The sequence below is a fragment of the Camelus dromedarius genome, chromosome 31 (assembly GCF_036321535.1).
Source record: "Camelus dromedarius isolate mCamDro1 chromosome 31, mCamDro1.pat, whole genome shotgun sequence".
In the NCBI taxonomy this organism is placed as follows: Eukaryota; Metazoa; Chordata; class Mammalia; order Artiodactyla; family Camelidae; genus Camelus; species Camelus dromedarius.
In genome coordinates, this window is record NC_087466.1 from 16985134 (window position 1) to 17000141 (window position 15008).

The following is a 15008-nucleotide window of genomic DNA, read 5'->3' on the forward strand; positions in this document are numbered from 1 at the left end:
GGCTGTGGGAACAGGGCAATTAAAACTTGACATACCTTCCTTCTCTCACCAAGACTGAGCAGTTAATTATTGCTTTTGTTTTTGTTTTTGAATAAACGGACCTCAGGTGGTTCTCTGAATTTGCTTTATTTCTGTACTTCCAAAAGTGTTCAGAGAAAGCCACTGGAGTCATCCTCCATTGCTGCCTTTCTCTCACACTCCATCTGCTCCATCAGCAAATCCTTTTAGCTCTGTCTTACAAGAGCATACCCAGATTCCAGCCTCTCCTCACTGCCACGACTTCAGCCATCCTCCTGAAAGCTTCCACCATTGCCCACTTGGCAAATTACAAGAGTCCCTAAGGGGTCTCTGCATCTGCAGGGGCCCGTCTCCCTGGGCCTGCCTGCTCCTCACTTACGTAGCAGATGGAGTGATCCCTCGGTGCCTCTCCGCTCCGGTTACTCCTAAAACCCTTCCATGCTTCCCACCTGCACTGCAATAAAAACAGAATTCCTTTGCAAGTCTTATGTGACCTGGCTCCTCCCATAGCTCTCAAGCTGTTCTCCTTGATGCTCACTCTGCAGATGTGCTGATCTCCTTGGGGTTCTTCAGATGTGTCAAGCAGGTTCCCATCTCAGGACTTTTCACTTAGAGTTCCCTCTCCCTGCTTTGCTCTCCCCACTGATACCTGCAGAGCTTCTTCCCTTGCATTCTACGTGTCTCTCCTCAAAAGTCACCTTGTCTGGTAGGACTTCTCTGACCACTGGCCTGAAATAGCTGAAAACTCCACCCTGATAACATCACCCTTGTTCCCCTTGCACTGCTTCGTGTTGTTTGATCACACGCATCTCAACTTGGCACATCGTATAGGTGTCTGTTTATTTGTCAGGTTCGTAATTTTTCACGTTTTCGTGGGATCAGAGACTGTCTTATTTACTACCGTTTCCCCAGTACTAGACCAGTTCATAGTTAAAGACTCAGTAGTGGCAGAATGAATGGTTGAATGAACAAATGCATGAAGAAGAGGGAGAGGCATGTCTCCGTCTCTTATTACAGTTAGAGTTCTGTAAAAAGCATCAAGCTTGGACACAAGGCATGGAGTGTGCAAGTTGGCCTGTCCTGAGCCATTTGCACATCAGTAATTGAGGACAGTCAGGAGAGGCAGAAAGCTAGCATCCTTACTTAGGGTCCAAGGAGCAGCATTGCTTTGAATGCCATCATGGTCTTGTGTGGAGCTCTGAGGAAAAGGATAACGTCCCTACCAGTCTTACCCGTAACTGGGCCCAAGGCAGTGATTGCCACGTTAACCAGAGCTTGTGCCTCACCCCCAGAGATTTACAGTTGAGTGGCAGAAATAGAGTGTGTTTGCAAATGGCCATATGGTAGGTCAGAATGCCTTAGATGTGAAGGAAATTGAGCATTATGATTTGATAGTGGATAAAGCGTCTTGTTGCTGAACAACTTACCGGTAACAATACTATCTTACAGCCGTGATCACCTTTGATTTTAAGGTCTTCTCAGCATTTATTTGAGCACCTGCTGTATGCCAGGCATTACACTAGATGCCAGCACACACGTTGCCTGGTGGAGCCTCTAAGCTGCTCTGTGGTGGAGAACCACCGTGTGACCATCCAGCTGAGGAGGAACCCAGGCCCGAGGCAGTGAAGTTCCGTGTCTCAGACCAGTCAGCCAGAAAGTCACACCTGGGATGTGGGTACATGGGATATGAAAGCCCCCTCAATCAGAAGAAAGGTGACTGTATTGTTTTTAAAAAGGCTGTTGTTTGCTCTCAGGAATGTTTTCCTGGCTGGATGTGTCAGGCTAGAAGAACACAGGACTCATAGCTTACACAGCACACATGCTCAGTTCCAGGGGGAAGTAAAGAGCTCTCACGGTGCTTAGGAAACATATTCTACTGTTTTCTCTTATGCTTGAGTTGTTGTGGAAAACACTTTTAGATATTTACATTGGTTAAAAAAACAAGTAATGGGACAATAAGGTGGATTAAAAATGGTGTCTCTTCTGGCAAAGCTCAGGAAGAAAACCAACAGGTTCTTCTTTAGGTGCGTTACTGTATAAAATGTAAATTCTTCAGTGCAGACTCGCAATAGCCAGGGGTTTAATGTTACAGGTCACGTTTTGTTGCAGCAGTCTTCATTTTCCTGTGAAGAGATTCCTGTCTGTGAGCTTTCCTTAGATCGTGACCCATCAGTTACCTCAAAGGAATCCATTCTCATTTAAAAAGCAAAGAATTACTAGGTCACTTTTGCTTTATTTGGCATGTTTACTTGCATTTCTGTACTTTCATAGTGACCTAATTTATCCGTGGAGCTGTAAAGGATGGCTTTGGGTAGATAAGGGGTCAGTGGAAGGCATGAGGGAAAGAAAGCCTTTTCTCCTGTTCCCTGGCACTGACACTAATGCCTTTTTTATTTCTACTTTAACATGAAATTGTCTGCACTAACACACAGCCCGTGATTATTAGGTGACTGAAGTTGCGTTACTGTAAGAAATGTGGTTGTGGTTTCAGAGTTTATATCTTTTGTCTCTTACAAGGTTTTCTTTCCACATTTCTCCGCTAATGCCTGAGCATCTCCAGAATGTGAGATTCTGAGAACATGCTCGTGAGTAAACACATTTCTCACCCTCCAGGTACCGTGGAAACTTCACTTGATGATAAGGTTGTGTATGTGCTCCTTGTTCGGCAGAAAACAACCACCTGATGGTCTGTTTCAGGCTGCCTCCCCTATAGGTCCTTTCCATGAATATCCTCAAAGAGAACCCATGTTTCATTCTGAAAGGAGAGGAAGGTATGCTAGAGCAGTTTCAGGCACCTCACTGGAGCTGTGAGAGGTGAACTAAAGAGGGGAAGGGAAGAGGAAGGCCATTCAGGGGAAACAAGATTGTGATCAAAAGCCTGGAGTGGCAAGTGGCCATGGTATGTAGTGAGGACAGAGGTTCTTCCTGTTAGACATGCCGATAAGAGGAAATGCTTGTTTTCCAAAGTCCTAGGAGACAACGGTTGGAAATGGACAGGAGGATCCAATTGTCACAGTTCCTTAGTGCCACATCAAGTTTACATTTTCTACTCTAGATAATGTGTGTGGGATCTGGGGACGCTGGGCATAGGGGTCCAGTAGAGGTTCCTGAACTCCAGACTGGTAAGAAAATCAGTGTCTGGGGAATCTTAGGAGGGTTGTTAGCTTGCCTGCCCAGTGAGACAGATGACAGCGATGAAACAGACATGAGGCTGCAGACACTTGGTCAGTCATGATTCCACCTCTGCTGTTTCCTTTTTAAATATTAAAAGAAATATTTTCTAACTACGATAAGAGTCACCATGGCTTTGTCATTCACATAGTGATCTAGCAATTCGTTATCCTCATGTATTTAAATGGGGCGTAAGCTCCTCATGTAAGAGTTCCATAATTTTATGAAATAACAAAAGTGGCCTTGGATCTTTCTTTCCTATTCTTCCTTAGTTCAAAAGTTTTTAGAGCTTAATGTCCAGAAGCAGGGGGAAGATTAATTTTAAATAGTCAGCCTTTTGCAATCATTCTTGGAGGAAGCCTGCACCTGCTTTTGAGAAAACATTTCAGTGAGTGTATTTGCCCAAAGGAAAGCAGCAGATTTGTATTCTGAAATTAAGCTGGTAAACACAAGGAGTTTTTTTTTTAATTTTTAGATTAAAGATTTTTTTTAACATTTTTTATTGATTTATAATCATTTTACAATGTTGTGGCAAATTCCAGTGTTCAGCACAATTTTTCAGTCATTCATGGACATATACACACTCATTGGCACATTTTTTTCTCTGTGAGTTATCATAACATTTTGTGTATATTTCCCTGTGCTATACAGTGTAATCTTGTTTATCTATTCTACAATTTTGAAATCCCAGTCTATCCCTTCCCACCCTAGAACCCACAAACTTTTGGTCAACTAATCTTTGACAAAGGAGGCAAGAATATACAATGGAATAAAGACAGTCTCTTCAACAAATGGTGTTGGGAAAACTGGACAGCAGCATGTAAAACAATGAAGCTAGAACACTCCCTTACACCATATACAAAAATCAACTCAAAATGGATTAAAGACTTAAACATAAGACAAGATACAATAAACCTCCTAGAGGAAAACATAGGCAAAACATTATCTGACATACATTTCAAAAATTTTCTCCTAGAAGAAATAAAAGCAAGAATAAACAAATGGGACCTAATGAAACTTACAAGCTTCTGCACAGCAAAGGAAACCAGAAGTAAAACAAGAAGAAAACCTACGGAATGGGAGAAAATTTTTGCAAGTGAAACCGACAAAGGCTTGATCTCCAGAATATATAAGCAGCTCATACGACTCAATAGGAAAAAAATAAACAACCCAATCCAAAAATGGGCAGAAGACCTAAACAAGCAATTCTCCAAGGAAGACATACAAATGATCAAAAAGCACATGAAAAAATGCTCAATATCACTAGTTATCAGAGAAATGCAAATCAAAACTACAATGAGGTATCACCTCACACCAGTCAGAATGGCCGTCATTCAAAAATCCACAAATGACAAATGCCGGAGAGGCTGTGGGGAAAGGGGAACCCTCCTACACTGCTGGTGGGAATGCAGTTTGGTGCAGCCACTATGGAAAACAGTGTGGAGATTCCTCAAAAGACTAGGAATAGACTTACCATATGACCCAGGAATCCCACTCCTGGGCTTGTATCCAGAAGGAAATCTACTTCAGGATGACACCTGCACCCCAATGTTCATAGCAGCACTATTTACAATAGCCAAAACATGGAAACAGATTAAAGATTTTTTTAATTTTGCAAAGTACTGTAAAACTTTGTTTAGTGCAGAATTGCTTCCCTGGGAGGCTGATGATACCACCTGTGTTTAACATAAATCTTTTACTTTTTCTTTCAACTGAGCCCAGGGAAGAGAGTGCGGTTTCACTCCAAGTTATGAGGATATTCCCCAAAGCAGTCCTACCTGGACAAGAAGAGATGTCAGGTTGCGGACATCCCGTCCGAAGAACGGGAAGACTTATCCAAGTCTCCCAGGGAGGGGCATGACCTCTGGATTCCCGGAACATTAATATTGGCTACATCCAAATGTGTTCTTTTCCACACTGTAAGTCCCTTTGTTTCCCCCAAGTCTGGATACAAATCCAGAGCCTGGACTTGGCTGTGCTTTGGGCAACTAAGGGAAGGGCCTCGGCCTCCACTGGCCTCAGGGACACAGAGAGGACAACAGCCACTCAGGGAAGGCAGGTAAAGGATGGCAAGAAGTCACTGTCAGAATCTCCTGGGGCAGCAGCTGGCTGGGTCATGAGTGGCTACCAACACAGATTATTGGAACGTGTAACCAGCCATTCCTCAGAATCCTCCAAACATAACGGGGAGAAGAATCAGGCAAAAGAGTGCACTCTATAGACACAGTCACACAAAATGCAGAACACTCAGCCTTGAACCTGGAGATTTCAGACTCAAGTTACTCTACCTTCTCTCTCCTGCCCACACTGAAATTGGTCACTGCCCTGCTGTGGTCTATCCTAAAGAGCTTCAGCCTTCAATCCCCAGACTTTGGGGTTTCCACACATTTTAAGATTCACCTGATAATTTATAAATATGTTCATTTCTCAGTCACTCTTTCAGAGCAAGTTCATTCGCGTAGCTGTCCTAGCCTTTGCTTCCTGCCTTTAACGTGGTCTCATAGTCCTGAGGGTCAAACATGAAGACAGCAACTAAGAGTTTAAAATAGTCTGTACAACTTTCATATTGGCTAAATCTGTGTAAATTTTGTTGTCAAATGTTGTGAAATCCTAAACTGGTTTTATTGATTCCCAGGTATCTACCTGACTTTTTTTTTTTTTCTTTTCTTTTCTTTTTTCTTTTTTTTTTTTTTTTTTGAGATACAAGTAACAGAGCGCTTTATGTCAGTTTCAGGTATACTACATAGTGATTTGACATTTACAGACGTCTGTCCCGAAAGTTATTGAAATAATATCGACCATATTCTTTATGCTGTATATTACATACACATGGCTTATTTATTTCACAACTGGAAGTTTGTACCTCTTAATCCCATCATCTGTTTGCCCCCACAACCTCCTTTCTCTCTGAAAACTGCCAATTTATTCTCTGCGTGTTTTCATTGTGTATGTTTTTTAACTTCCAGATAGAAGTAATATGTCACAGTATTTGTCTTTCTCTGTCTGACTTATTTCGCTTGCAAAGTAGTCTGTAGATCCATCCATGTTGTTGTCAATGGCAGGATTTCATTTTTTTATGGATGAATGTGTGTGTGTTGCACACACACACACACACACACACACACATCTACTTTACCCATTCATCTACTGATGGTTACTTTCATATCTCGGATGTCGTAAATAATGCTGCAATAAACTTTAGGGTACATACATTTTCAAATTAGTGTTTTCATTTTCTTCAGGTTAATACCTAGAAGAAGAATTGCTGAATCATACGGTAGTTTTATTGATTTTTTTTTAGGACGCTCCATACTGTTTTCCATAGACTTGAACCAACTTACAGTCCCACCAACAGTGCACAAAGGTTCCCTTTTCTCCACATTCTTACCAACATTTGTGAATTCTTATCTTTTTGATGATATTGATGAAAACCCAATTTGACAGGTGTGGGGTGATAGTTCATTTGTGGTTTTGCTTTCTTAATTTCTCTTTTTGATACTTTATTAGGGTATAGAAAGTCACCTTTACTGTACTCACTTACTAGTCCTAATAAGAATAGTAGTCTCTAGGATTTTCTTGGTATAGTATGTCATTTGCAAACAGTGACAGTTTTACTTCTTCCATTCTAATTTGGATTTCCTTTATTTCTTTTTCTTTTCTGGTTCCTGAGGGCTCTTTTTTTTTTTCTCAGTTCTTTTTTGTTAATTGCCACTACTTTGTCTTCTAGATCACTGACCCATTTCACTAAATCTTCTGTTCTACTCTTCCTTGCAGTTACTGTATTCTTCATCTCCGTTTGTATCTTCATTGTATTTTCTGTCTCTTTCTTACAAACTTCTAACTTCTTATCCTGTTCATCCAGTACTCTCCCGAGTTCTTTTAACATCCTTATGATCATTATGTTGAATTCTTTATCGGACCAATTGCTTATTTCTTCTTGATTTAGCTTGTTTTCTGAGGTCATGCCCTGTTCCTTCATTTGGAACATAGTCCTCTCTCTCACCGTTTTTGCATGACTCCCTGTGTTTATTTCTGTTTTCAGAGCCAGAAGTTCTGGGGGCTTATCCTCCTAGTGCAGGATCCTCAGGCTTGGGAACCCAGTGTGGGCCTTGGACCTTTTGGAGAGGACCTTTATGATTGTGATATCGCTGTTATTTCTGGGTTGCTGTCCCTGGGATGCGGGTCCTAAATCACTGCAGAAATATTCTGGGAATGAAGCTAATCTCCTAAGCCCACTTAGAAATACCTTGGAGAAAAATCACGGAGCTCCTCCACTCTGGCTTTCCTTTCTCCTCTCTTCTTACAGTGCTCTGGCCAGTTTGCCCCTATCTACCTGAGTTGTGGTCCTTAAAGAACACCTTTCAATTAGCTAAGCATAATTACCCCATATCTAAATCATGATTCCCTTATATTTCTTAAGTTGTTTTAAAACTTACAAGCTTACTAGCTTTTGTCATAGTCATCATCAGCATGTGCTCTTAGGAAGGTTATGGCTTCTGTTCTCCACTGAAGTGCTCCTCAGCAGAAATCCTCCACATCTTTTTCAGAAGTCTCTAATGACAAGTTTACACTAGGAGAGCTTCAGTTACCCCGTTTCCCTCTTGTCCTCAAAGCTCTCAGGTGACTACCAACTAATAGCATGCTTTCACCCCAGATCGTGACCTTCTGGCATACAGCATTCGGAGACATGGTTACCAGCAAATCTTGTGGCCAGGAAACTTACATAACTGAAGGCTTGATTTTGGATTTTGCTCTGAAGTTCAGTTTTGTTCCACCAAAAGTAATTAACATAAGCTTCTGGAAGGCAGAAGCCAGGTCTTATCCTTCTTCTGTTTGCTCTTTTGTGCTCACGTAGGGGTAGGCAGTTCGAAGAGAGACTCAGCAAATGTACCATCAGAGACTGATGCTCAGGAACTCCCGTGAGACTCAGAATACTCAACCTGTAGCAACACTGCACCTGAGCAAGGTTTCGGTTGTGCCACGCCTAGGGACTAGCAGGTGGCATCCATAGAGGTTACCCTCCTACTTGAAGGTTGGCCCTGGTCAAGTTGTTCATTTGTTCAGCATTTACTGGGCACCTTCAATGAGCTGGGCTCTCAGAGCTGAGGAGAAAGGACACAAACCTGCCACTCCACGATGTCAGGTTGTAATAGGGGAAAAGACACTTTCATCGATAATGACTGCACGATGTGGTAGGTTGCTGAGGGAGATCACGTCTATATGTAAGGTTTTTGTTCCATTAGAGTCACTGAGGAAGAAGCCACGCACGCTCTGGGCAATTAAAGACATGTCAGTTGTTTCCCCACTCACTTTTTTTACTAAAGGAAAAGGCTCACGAGGCAGTGGAGAATGTAGGTTCGGTCATACCTGGGGTGAGATGCAGGTTCTGCCCCTTAGTGGCTCCAGAGCAAAACTCTCCAGTCTCTATTTCCTCATGTACGAGATGGAGGTCTGATAAGGCAGATAGGAGAATTAAACTAAGACAATGTTTGTAACATATTTAGGATGGAGTAGGTAATGTTATGTTATACGTGCTTTGTGCTCTCTTTACAGTCACTTACCTACCCTCCAAAGCTCTGTTATTTTGGACTGTCAGTCAACAATATGTAAACTTTAAAAAGGAAATGAGAAATAAGTACGGTAAATAAAGTACAAAACCAGAAGAAAGGAAAATGAATACTTCCAGCGGAACTTGGCACTGGACAAGGTTGCTTCTTGCCTAGGTTGCTTCCCCTCCCCCATGGACCCAGGCCCAGGGTGATCAGACCACCCTGGAGCAGAGGTAGCCCCTTCCAGAGAGCCCCAAAATGAAGAAGTCCTAAGGACTAGGATGCATGAAGTGTGAAGTGAGGCTTCATCTGAAAATAGCTTATTTATTTTAAATTAACTTTCTTTCATGAAAAGTAACTGTCGGGTAAATCAGATTACTCAATAGGTAACATTTAAAACAATATTGTGAGTGGGATGAATAATCCTGTGATAGTTCTAGATATAGATAATACTATATATGCAAGTATGTAGATGGAACATAGTATGAACTGAAAAATAATTTCAGATTATAAATTGGATGAAACAAAAGATAGGTATGATCCATGAGAAAAGCTTATATAAAATTGTTTCATTAAATGGGAAAAAAGCAACCATATAGAAATTTTATATATGATTTCATATATGAAAGTATAACCAAATTACTAAAATGAATATTGAAAGCAAAGGGTTCCTTGTTCCCATGTTAGTATCTTTCTGTAGACTATATAATCCAGTCAGAGCCACAGGAGCCATCAATTCTCACTTCACTTTTGCTTCTCTCTCATTCCCACTCAGTGCTTGAAGTATTTGGTATTTTTTAATTCTTCCTCCAATCCACTTCTGCCTTGGGTTACTGTTGTCCTTCACCTGCTACCTCTTATGGTGCTGTCTCTCCTGGGGGTTCTGGTGGTGGGGCCTCGGGTGGTGGGGCCTCGGGTGGAGGGGCCTCTGGTGGAGGGGCCTCTGGTGGTGGGGCCTCCGGTGGTGCGGCCTCCGGTGGTGCGGCCTCCGGTGGTGGGGCCTCGGGTGGTGGGGCCTCGGGCGGTGGGGCCTCAGGCGGTGGGACTTCTGGTGGTGGGGCCTCTTTCGGTTGGGGGGCCTCTTCTGGTGGAGGGGCCTCTTCTGGTGGAGGGGCTGCTTCTGAGCCCTCCTCTGGTACGTCCTCTTGTATCCCCACTGGTAGGAATTCCATTATGAATACTTCGCTACTGGTTTCCTCTGAACTGTCCTCTGAAGTGCGGCCTGGGGTCTGTACTGACTCAAGTCCAGTCCTGATGCTAATGAAAAATATTGCAATTAACAAGAATAGTAAAAGAAATGCAGGGAGTATGAAAATTATCTTGCTTATCTTTCCAAAGTCAACACTACGATGCATAGGACTGTCACTTACATCTCCACTTTGAATTTCAATTAGTGCAACAGGCGGACCACTATCCACACTACCACCATTTCCTGGATCTCTGCAGTCAGGAGGCGCATAACCAGCCTCACAGTGGCAGTGCCTTAAATTGTTGCAAACTCCTTTCCCGTTACACAATTCCATTGGTTCACAGTTGTACATAAGTACAGAAGTATCAGTGCAGAGGTGATTCATGCAGACTTTGTGTGGGGCACAAAGAGTGCCAGTGTGCACGTCTCCGTCATCTGGGATATCAGTAATGTTATAGGCATCCATGCTCCAGCAGAAGTCATTTTTGTGAGGAATCTGCATCAGTGTATGACTTGGTTTGATTTGTGGTACCTGTCTAACATTTGTGCATATAAGTTTCCCACAAAATACATTATCATCTGCACACTTCAAATATGTTAACTTAGGCGAGTTTGTAATACCACAGTTTCCAAACCGGTCCCCTTTGCTGTTCCTTGAAATGTAACAGTTTTCTGGGGCAGACCTTGCAGAGAACCCAAATATATCCATGCACTGATTATCAGGGTTCTTACACTGGCCTCCAGCACAATAGTAGATTTTCTCACACAGTGTACCGTCTTGCTTGTAGCTGTCTTGAGGGCATTCTCCAGAGGAACCATCACAATACTCTGGGAGGTCACACTCTCCCAAAGCAGGACGGCACATGAATCCCCTAGGTTGCAGTTGGCATTTAACACAGCACAGCCCATCACTACACTCTGCCTGCTCCATCAGCCTGCATGTTTGGTCACAGCACGGGTGATTGTCACACTCAGAACCACAGTCACACTGCTCACCATATTCTACCACACCATTTCCACACTGGGCGTCCCTGCGTAAGCGGCCTTTGTGCCCAGGCTTGTTAAACAGGCAGGCCCCTTTGTGTTCCCGGAGGAACCGGTAGAAGTTGTCAGAGCTGCAGTTGCTGAAGCCACTTCCTTTGGTGATATTTTCATGCATGAGGCAAAAGTGTTTACCTTTACAAATGCAGGCCGAATGGTCGTGCTGAATCCCCAAGTTGTGCCCAAGCTCATGGACCATGAGTGCTGCAAACAGGAGGACATCTTCGTGATGGAAGGACTCAACAGCTGCTGCAAAAGCACTTGAACAGGCGCCACTGAGAAAGGCCTGTCCCATATCCTCTTTAGGATGGTGTCCAACAATCATGTGGGCAACATCATGCTTCACACGATGGAAGAGCTGCTCGTGTCTCCAGCTATTGAAATTCCTGAGTGCAACTTGCAGGTCCATTGGGACGCCTATGAGGTCCCCCTCGGTCCAAATCTCCATTCCAACCAGCACCACCTCTGTGTTGATTCCCCTGGTGAAGCTGTTGGCCAGAGCAATGGTGTCCATTACTCTCTGGACTGTCTCATTGACGTCACTGCCCCACATCTGGAACCGCTGGTTGTTGACCACGACGAACATCTCCACGTACTTGGTGTGTGACCACAAGTAGGACGGCACCTGCAGACCGCGAGGCCTGCTGCTGTCTCGTTGCCGGCTGGTCGGTGCCACTTGGCTGTCCTTGGAAGTGACACTACAGGAGACGTGAGCTTCGTGTGCCATGATGTACAACACATGTTCAAACCGTTTTGAAGAGTGCATGGGCTCAATGCCATAGGATTTTCCCTCCTTAATCAGGATGCCCCTGAGGCCTGAACAGGTGTTGACGGAAACAAAAGAACCTGGGACTCCTTCTATGTAGCCTTCGTAGTGACAGTCACGTGCGACGAAAGGCATTTCTTGCCCCAGGATGCCGCTGTGGTAGCTGAAGACTGGAAAGCTGTTGAGAAAGTAGTCTCTCTTCACCGTCAGGTGTATCAGCTGCTTCTGGCCCTGCATAAACAGCATATAGGACACCTTTTCCACTGGGTCTTCCCTTCCCTCCACTGTCAGACTCTTGGGGATGACTATTTCATAGGAAGAGTAATATACTGATCCCAGGTCACCGTACAAGCTTGGCAGGAAAACCAATACCAAGACCAGCATGATCCCCGACATGACACGTGAAGTTCCTGGCTTTGGCGTCAGGCTCAAGTCCCTTTTCTGCTGAGCCCAAGCATGAAACTGTACCTTACCCCCTTTCAAGGCCACTTGTCTTTTCCATGGTGAAGGCAGTACAGAGGCAGAGTGTCTCACGGAGTCTGCCACTGACATGGTCTTAGGGAATCAGTTGATGATGCAGAGGCCGTGCCCGGCAACAGGAGCTCTCCCTGGCATGCTGAGCCTGGAGACTCAGGTCTCTGCCCCAGATCTATGCTGGCTCCCTTATGGGTGGGTGCTGCCCAGCTCTTACAGACTTCAGAGCTGTGTTTCTGTTCTTGCTCTTCTCTCTTGGCCTTTGGCAGTTTCCTTACTTTATGGCTTCCTTCCAACAGCAACAGTTTTAATGCTCCTTGGCTAAGTTCCGTTTACCCTCATAGAGAGAGATACCAAGTAGAAGGCCTGTATTGATTCGGCCAGTACTGCTACTCAGGCAGAATATCCTTAGCTTGGCCCAGGCCACACTACTCCTGATAGCCGTTAATTTGCTCATTCTTTGAAACCCAACATTCTGGCAGGAGATCGGGGGGAGGGGACAGGGATTCCTTGGGGATCTCTGAGCAGGACAAAGTTCTCTGTTGCCCATTGCCTCTTTTCCCTATTTCTGTAGTATTGAGAGTATTGTTTCCCAGTCCAACCCTCCTTTATCATGGTCTGGTTTCCCCCTTTAATTCAAGAAAACTTCTATGTGGATACACAAATTCTTCCTCATTAGCTTTTGTTCATAATAGATGAGTTTAGACATTTTGTATCTGCATATAAACATAATTTTTCTCTAATAAGAAGCTTTCCTAATGCACAGACATATTAAGTGTTAAATGAAATGAGCTCAGTTTCACCATGAGGGCTTACAAGTATCTCAAATCCAAGTTCAATTCCTTCCAACTGCCCCATCATAAAAACAAAGTCCAGAGTAAAAAGAAACTCTGATTGACCAGGTATCTAGTTATCATTTCATCGAGAAAATTAGAATGGACTCTATAAGAACTTTTTAAAGACTTCGCTTTTGTAACTAAAATTGAACTGTAATGTCTATAGAAGTCCTCAGATTTGGTTTTGATGTCAATCTCCTGGTGTATTTAGCAATACAATTTTAAAAGGAAAAAAAGGGGGGAAATGCGCTATCTATCCACATTCCCAGTCAGGTATTCATTCTCCTTTATACACTGAGATGAACTAAACAAAGACTCTACCTCTTTTATCTTTTCATAAAAATAATTTTATATTAGGTCAGATATTTACAACATAATATCTTCAAAATAAGGGTTATGACTAAGTACCACACAATGGAGAAATGCCCTTTCTAATTCAAAAAGGAATAGTACAGTACTACCAGATCTCAGATATGAGCACGAAAGCAGATCAGCTCATTAACTATGTCCAATTAATGTCACTTAATTTCCTAATACAGATGATAAAATTTATCATCTGCATCCAGCAAGGAAATTCATACTGTCATATCACAAACCCATTAAAAAAAGTAGAGGAGAAATGGTGAAATGATTTCTAGCTGGATTTCTTTTCTCCTTATATTTTATATAATAAGAAAGCTTCTTAAAGTTAGGTAATTTGGAAATTATAACAGATTTAAGATATTCCCCTGTGTCTTAACCAAAGAGGCAGGGCAAATCAGGTTAAGTCATTTTGGGGGATAAAAGAATCAAATCAATAATGAAAGACCACTTCTATTTTTTAAATAAATAAAAATATAATTAAAATTAAATATCCAATTTTCCAGTTCTCAAATTGAAACACATTTTTAAAATAAATACACGTGCACGCAAGCATTCACACACAAAATCTGATTTAAATCATTTGACTCCTACTTTAACCAATAAATTCCTTCAACTTATTATATCTCAAATGAATACAAAAACAAAACACTTTTTACAAAGCAGTTCCTCCTATGTATATGTTTCAAACAATTTCTGACAGATGTTCTCCTATGCTTATACAATACATTAGCCAGAAAAAAATACAAAAGTTGTTTCACATCAAGCAGATTAATAACTATGGTAAAGTCTTAAGGTATCTGAGTGATAAGTAATGGTTTCAGTGAGCAGAAGATTAGCAAATCATGTAGGAAAACTGGAGACTCCAACCCCCTGCCTCTGAGAACTGTTCTAATAATGTGAACTTTCTGCAGGTACAGGCATTAGAAAGACAGGCCAAAAGAGACAAGGATGATTTTGTTTCACTTCCAGTACATGCGAATTTTGCTTTATTAGTAAACCTGACTAGTAATTTTCAAGCAGAATTTGCTACTGGTCTACAAACAAACTCTATAAACAGAATTCCTCTTTAAAGATCAAACAATGCTGAGTCTTTTGGGAGTTACTGTCAAGGAGCTCTGTGTACGATCAGACCCACTTTTGAGTTACAACAGCTGGAGCATCCTCCAGGGTGTTCACAAACTTTCAGCACGGACCTGTCTAGACACAGCACTCATTTTGGAGGCCAGATTAATTCAGCCTGAAGGGACTGAAACAAGAGAAAATGCTGCTCAGCGTAAAAGGAAGCCTCATATGGATACCTTTTTAGATCATGCCTAAAATTCGCCACATAGTGAAGGAAAAAAATCATCCTGAGCCTTTAGAAGACGCCCAGATAACAAATTTGATAAGTTAACGGTAGACTGGGCATGCTAGAAGGTTCCTCTGAAGAAAAAGAAGAGTAACAAAGTTAATTACTGCCTTCCTCTCCCCGGCAGATACTGAAACTCTGCTCTAAGATAAGAAAAACAACAGGTATTTAGTTGTTCCAGTGCAGAGTTTTTCCTGATTACAAGAAGTGATTTGTAACAAGTGTTTTTCAGCATTTCGCTGAAAAACAGAAT

The 15008-nt window shown here is 42.5% G+C and overlaps 2 protein-coding genes across 2 annotated transcripts in view; one reads left to right on the forward strand and one right to left on the reverse strand.

Moving 5' to 3' along the window:
• TMEM116 (transmembrane protein 116) overlaps window positions 1-15008 on the forward strand; it is an 85108-nt gene that overhangs the window by 49369 nt on the left and 20731 nt on the right. The window lies entirely within an intron of this gene.
• Window positions 9379-13368, reverse strand: LOC105106748 (disintegrin and metalloproteinase domain-containing protein 1a). The gene has a single exon (XM_011000526.3). The coding sequence runs from the start codon at window positions 12284-12286 to the stop codon at window positions 9596-9598; it is 2691 nt and encodes an 896-aa protein (XP_010998828.3). The 5' UTR covers window positions 12287-13368; the 3' UTR covers window positions 9379-9595.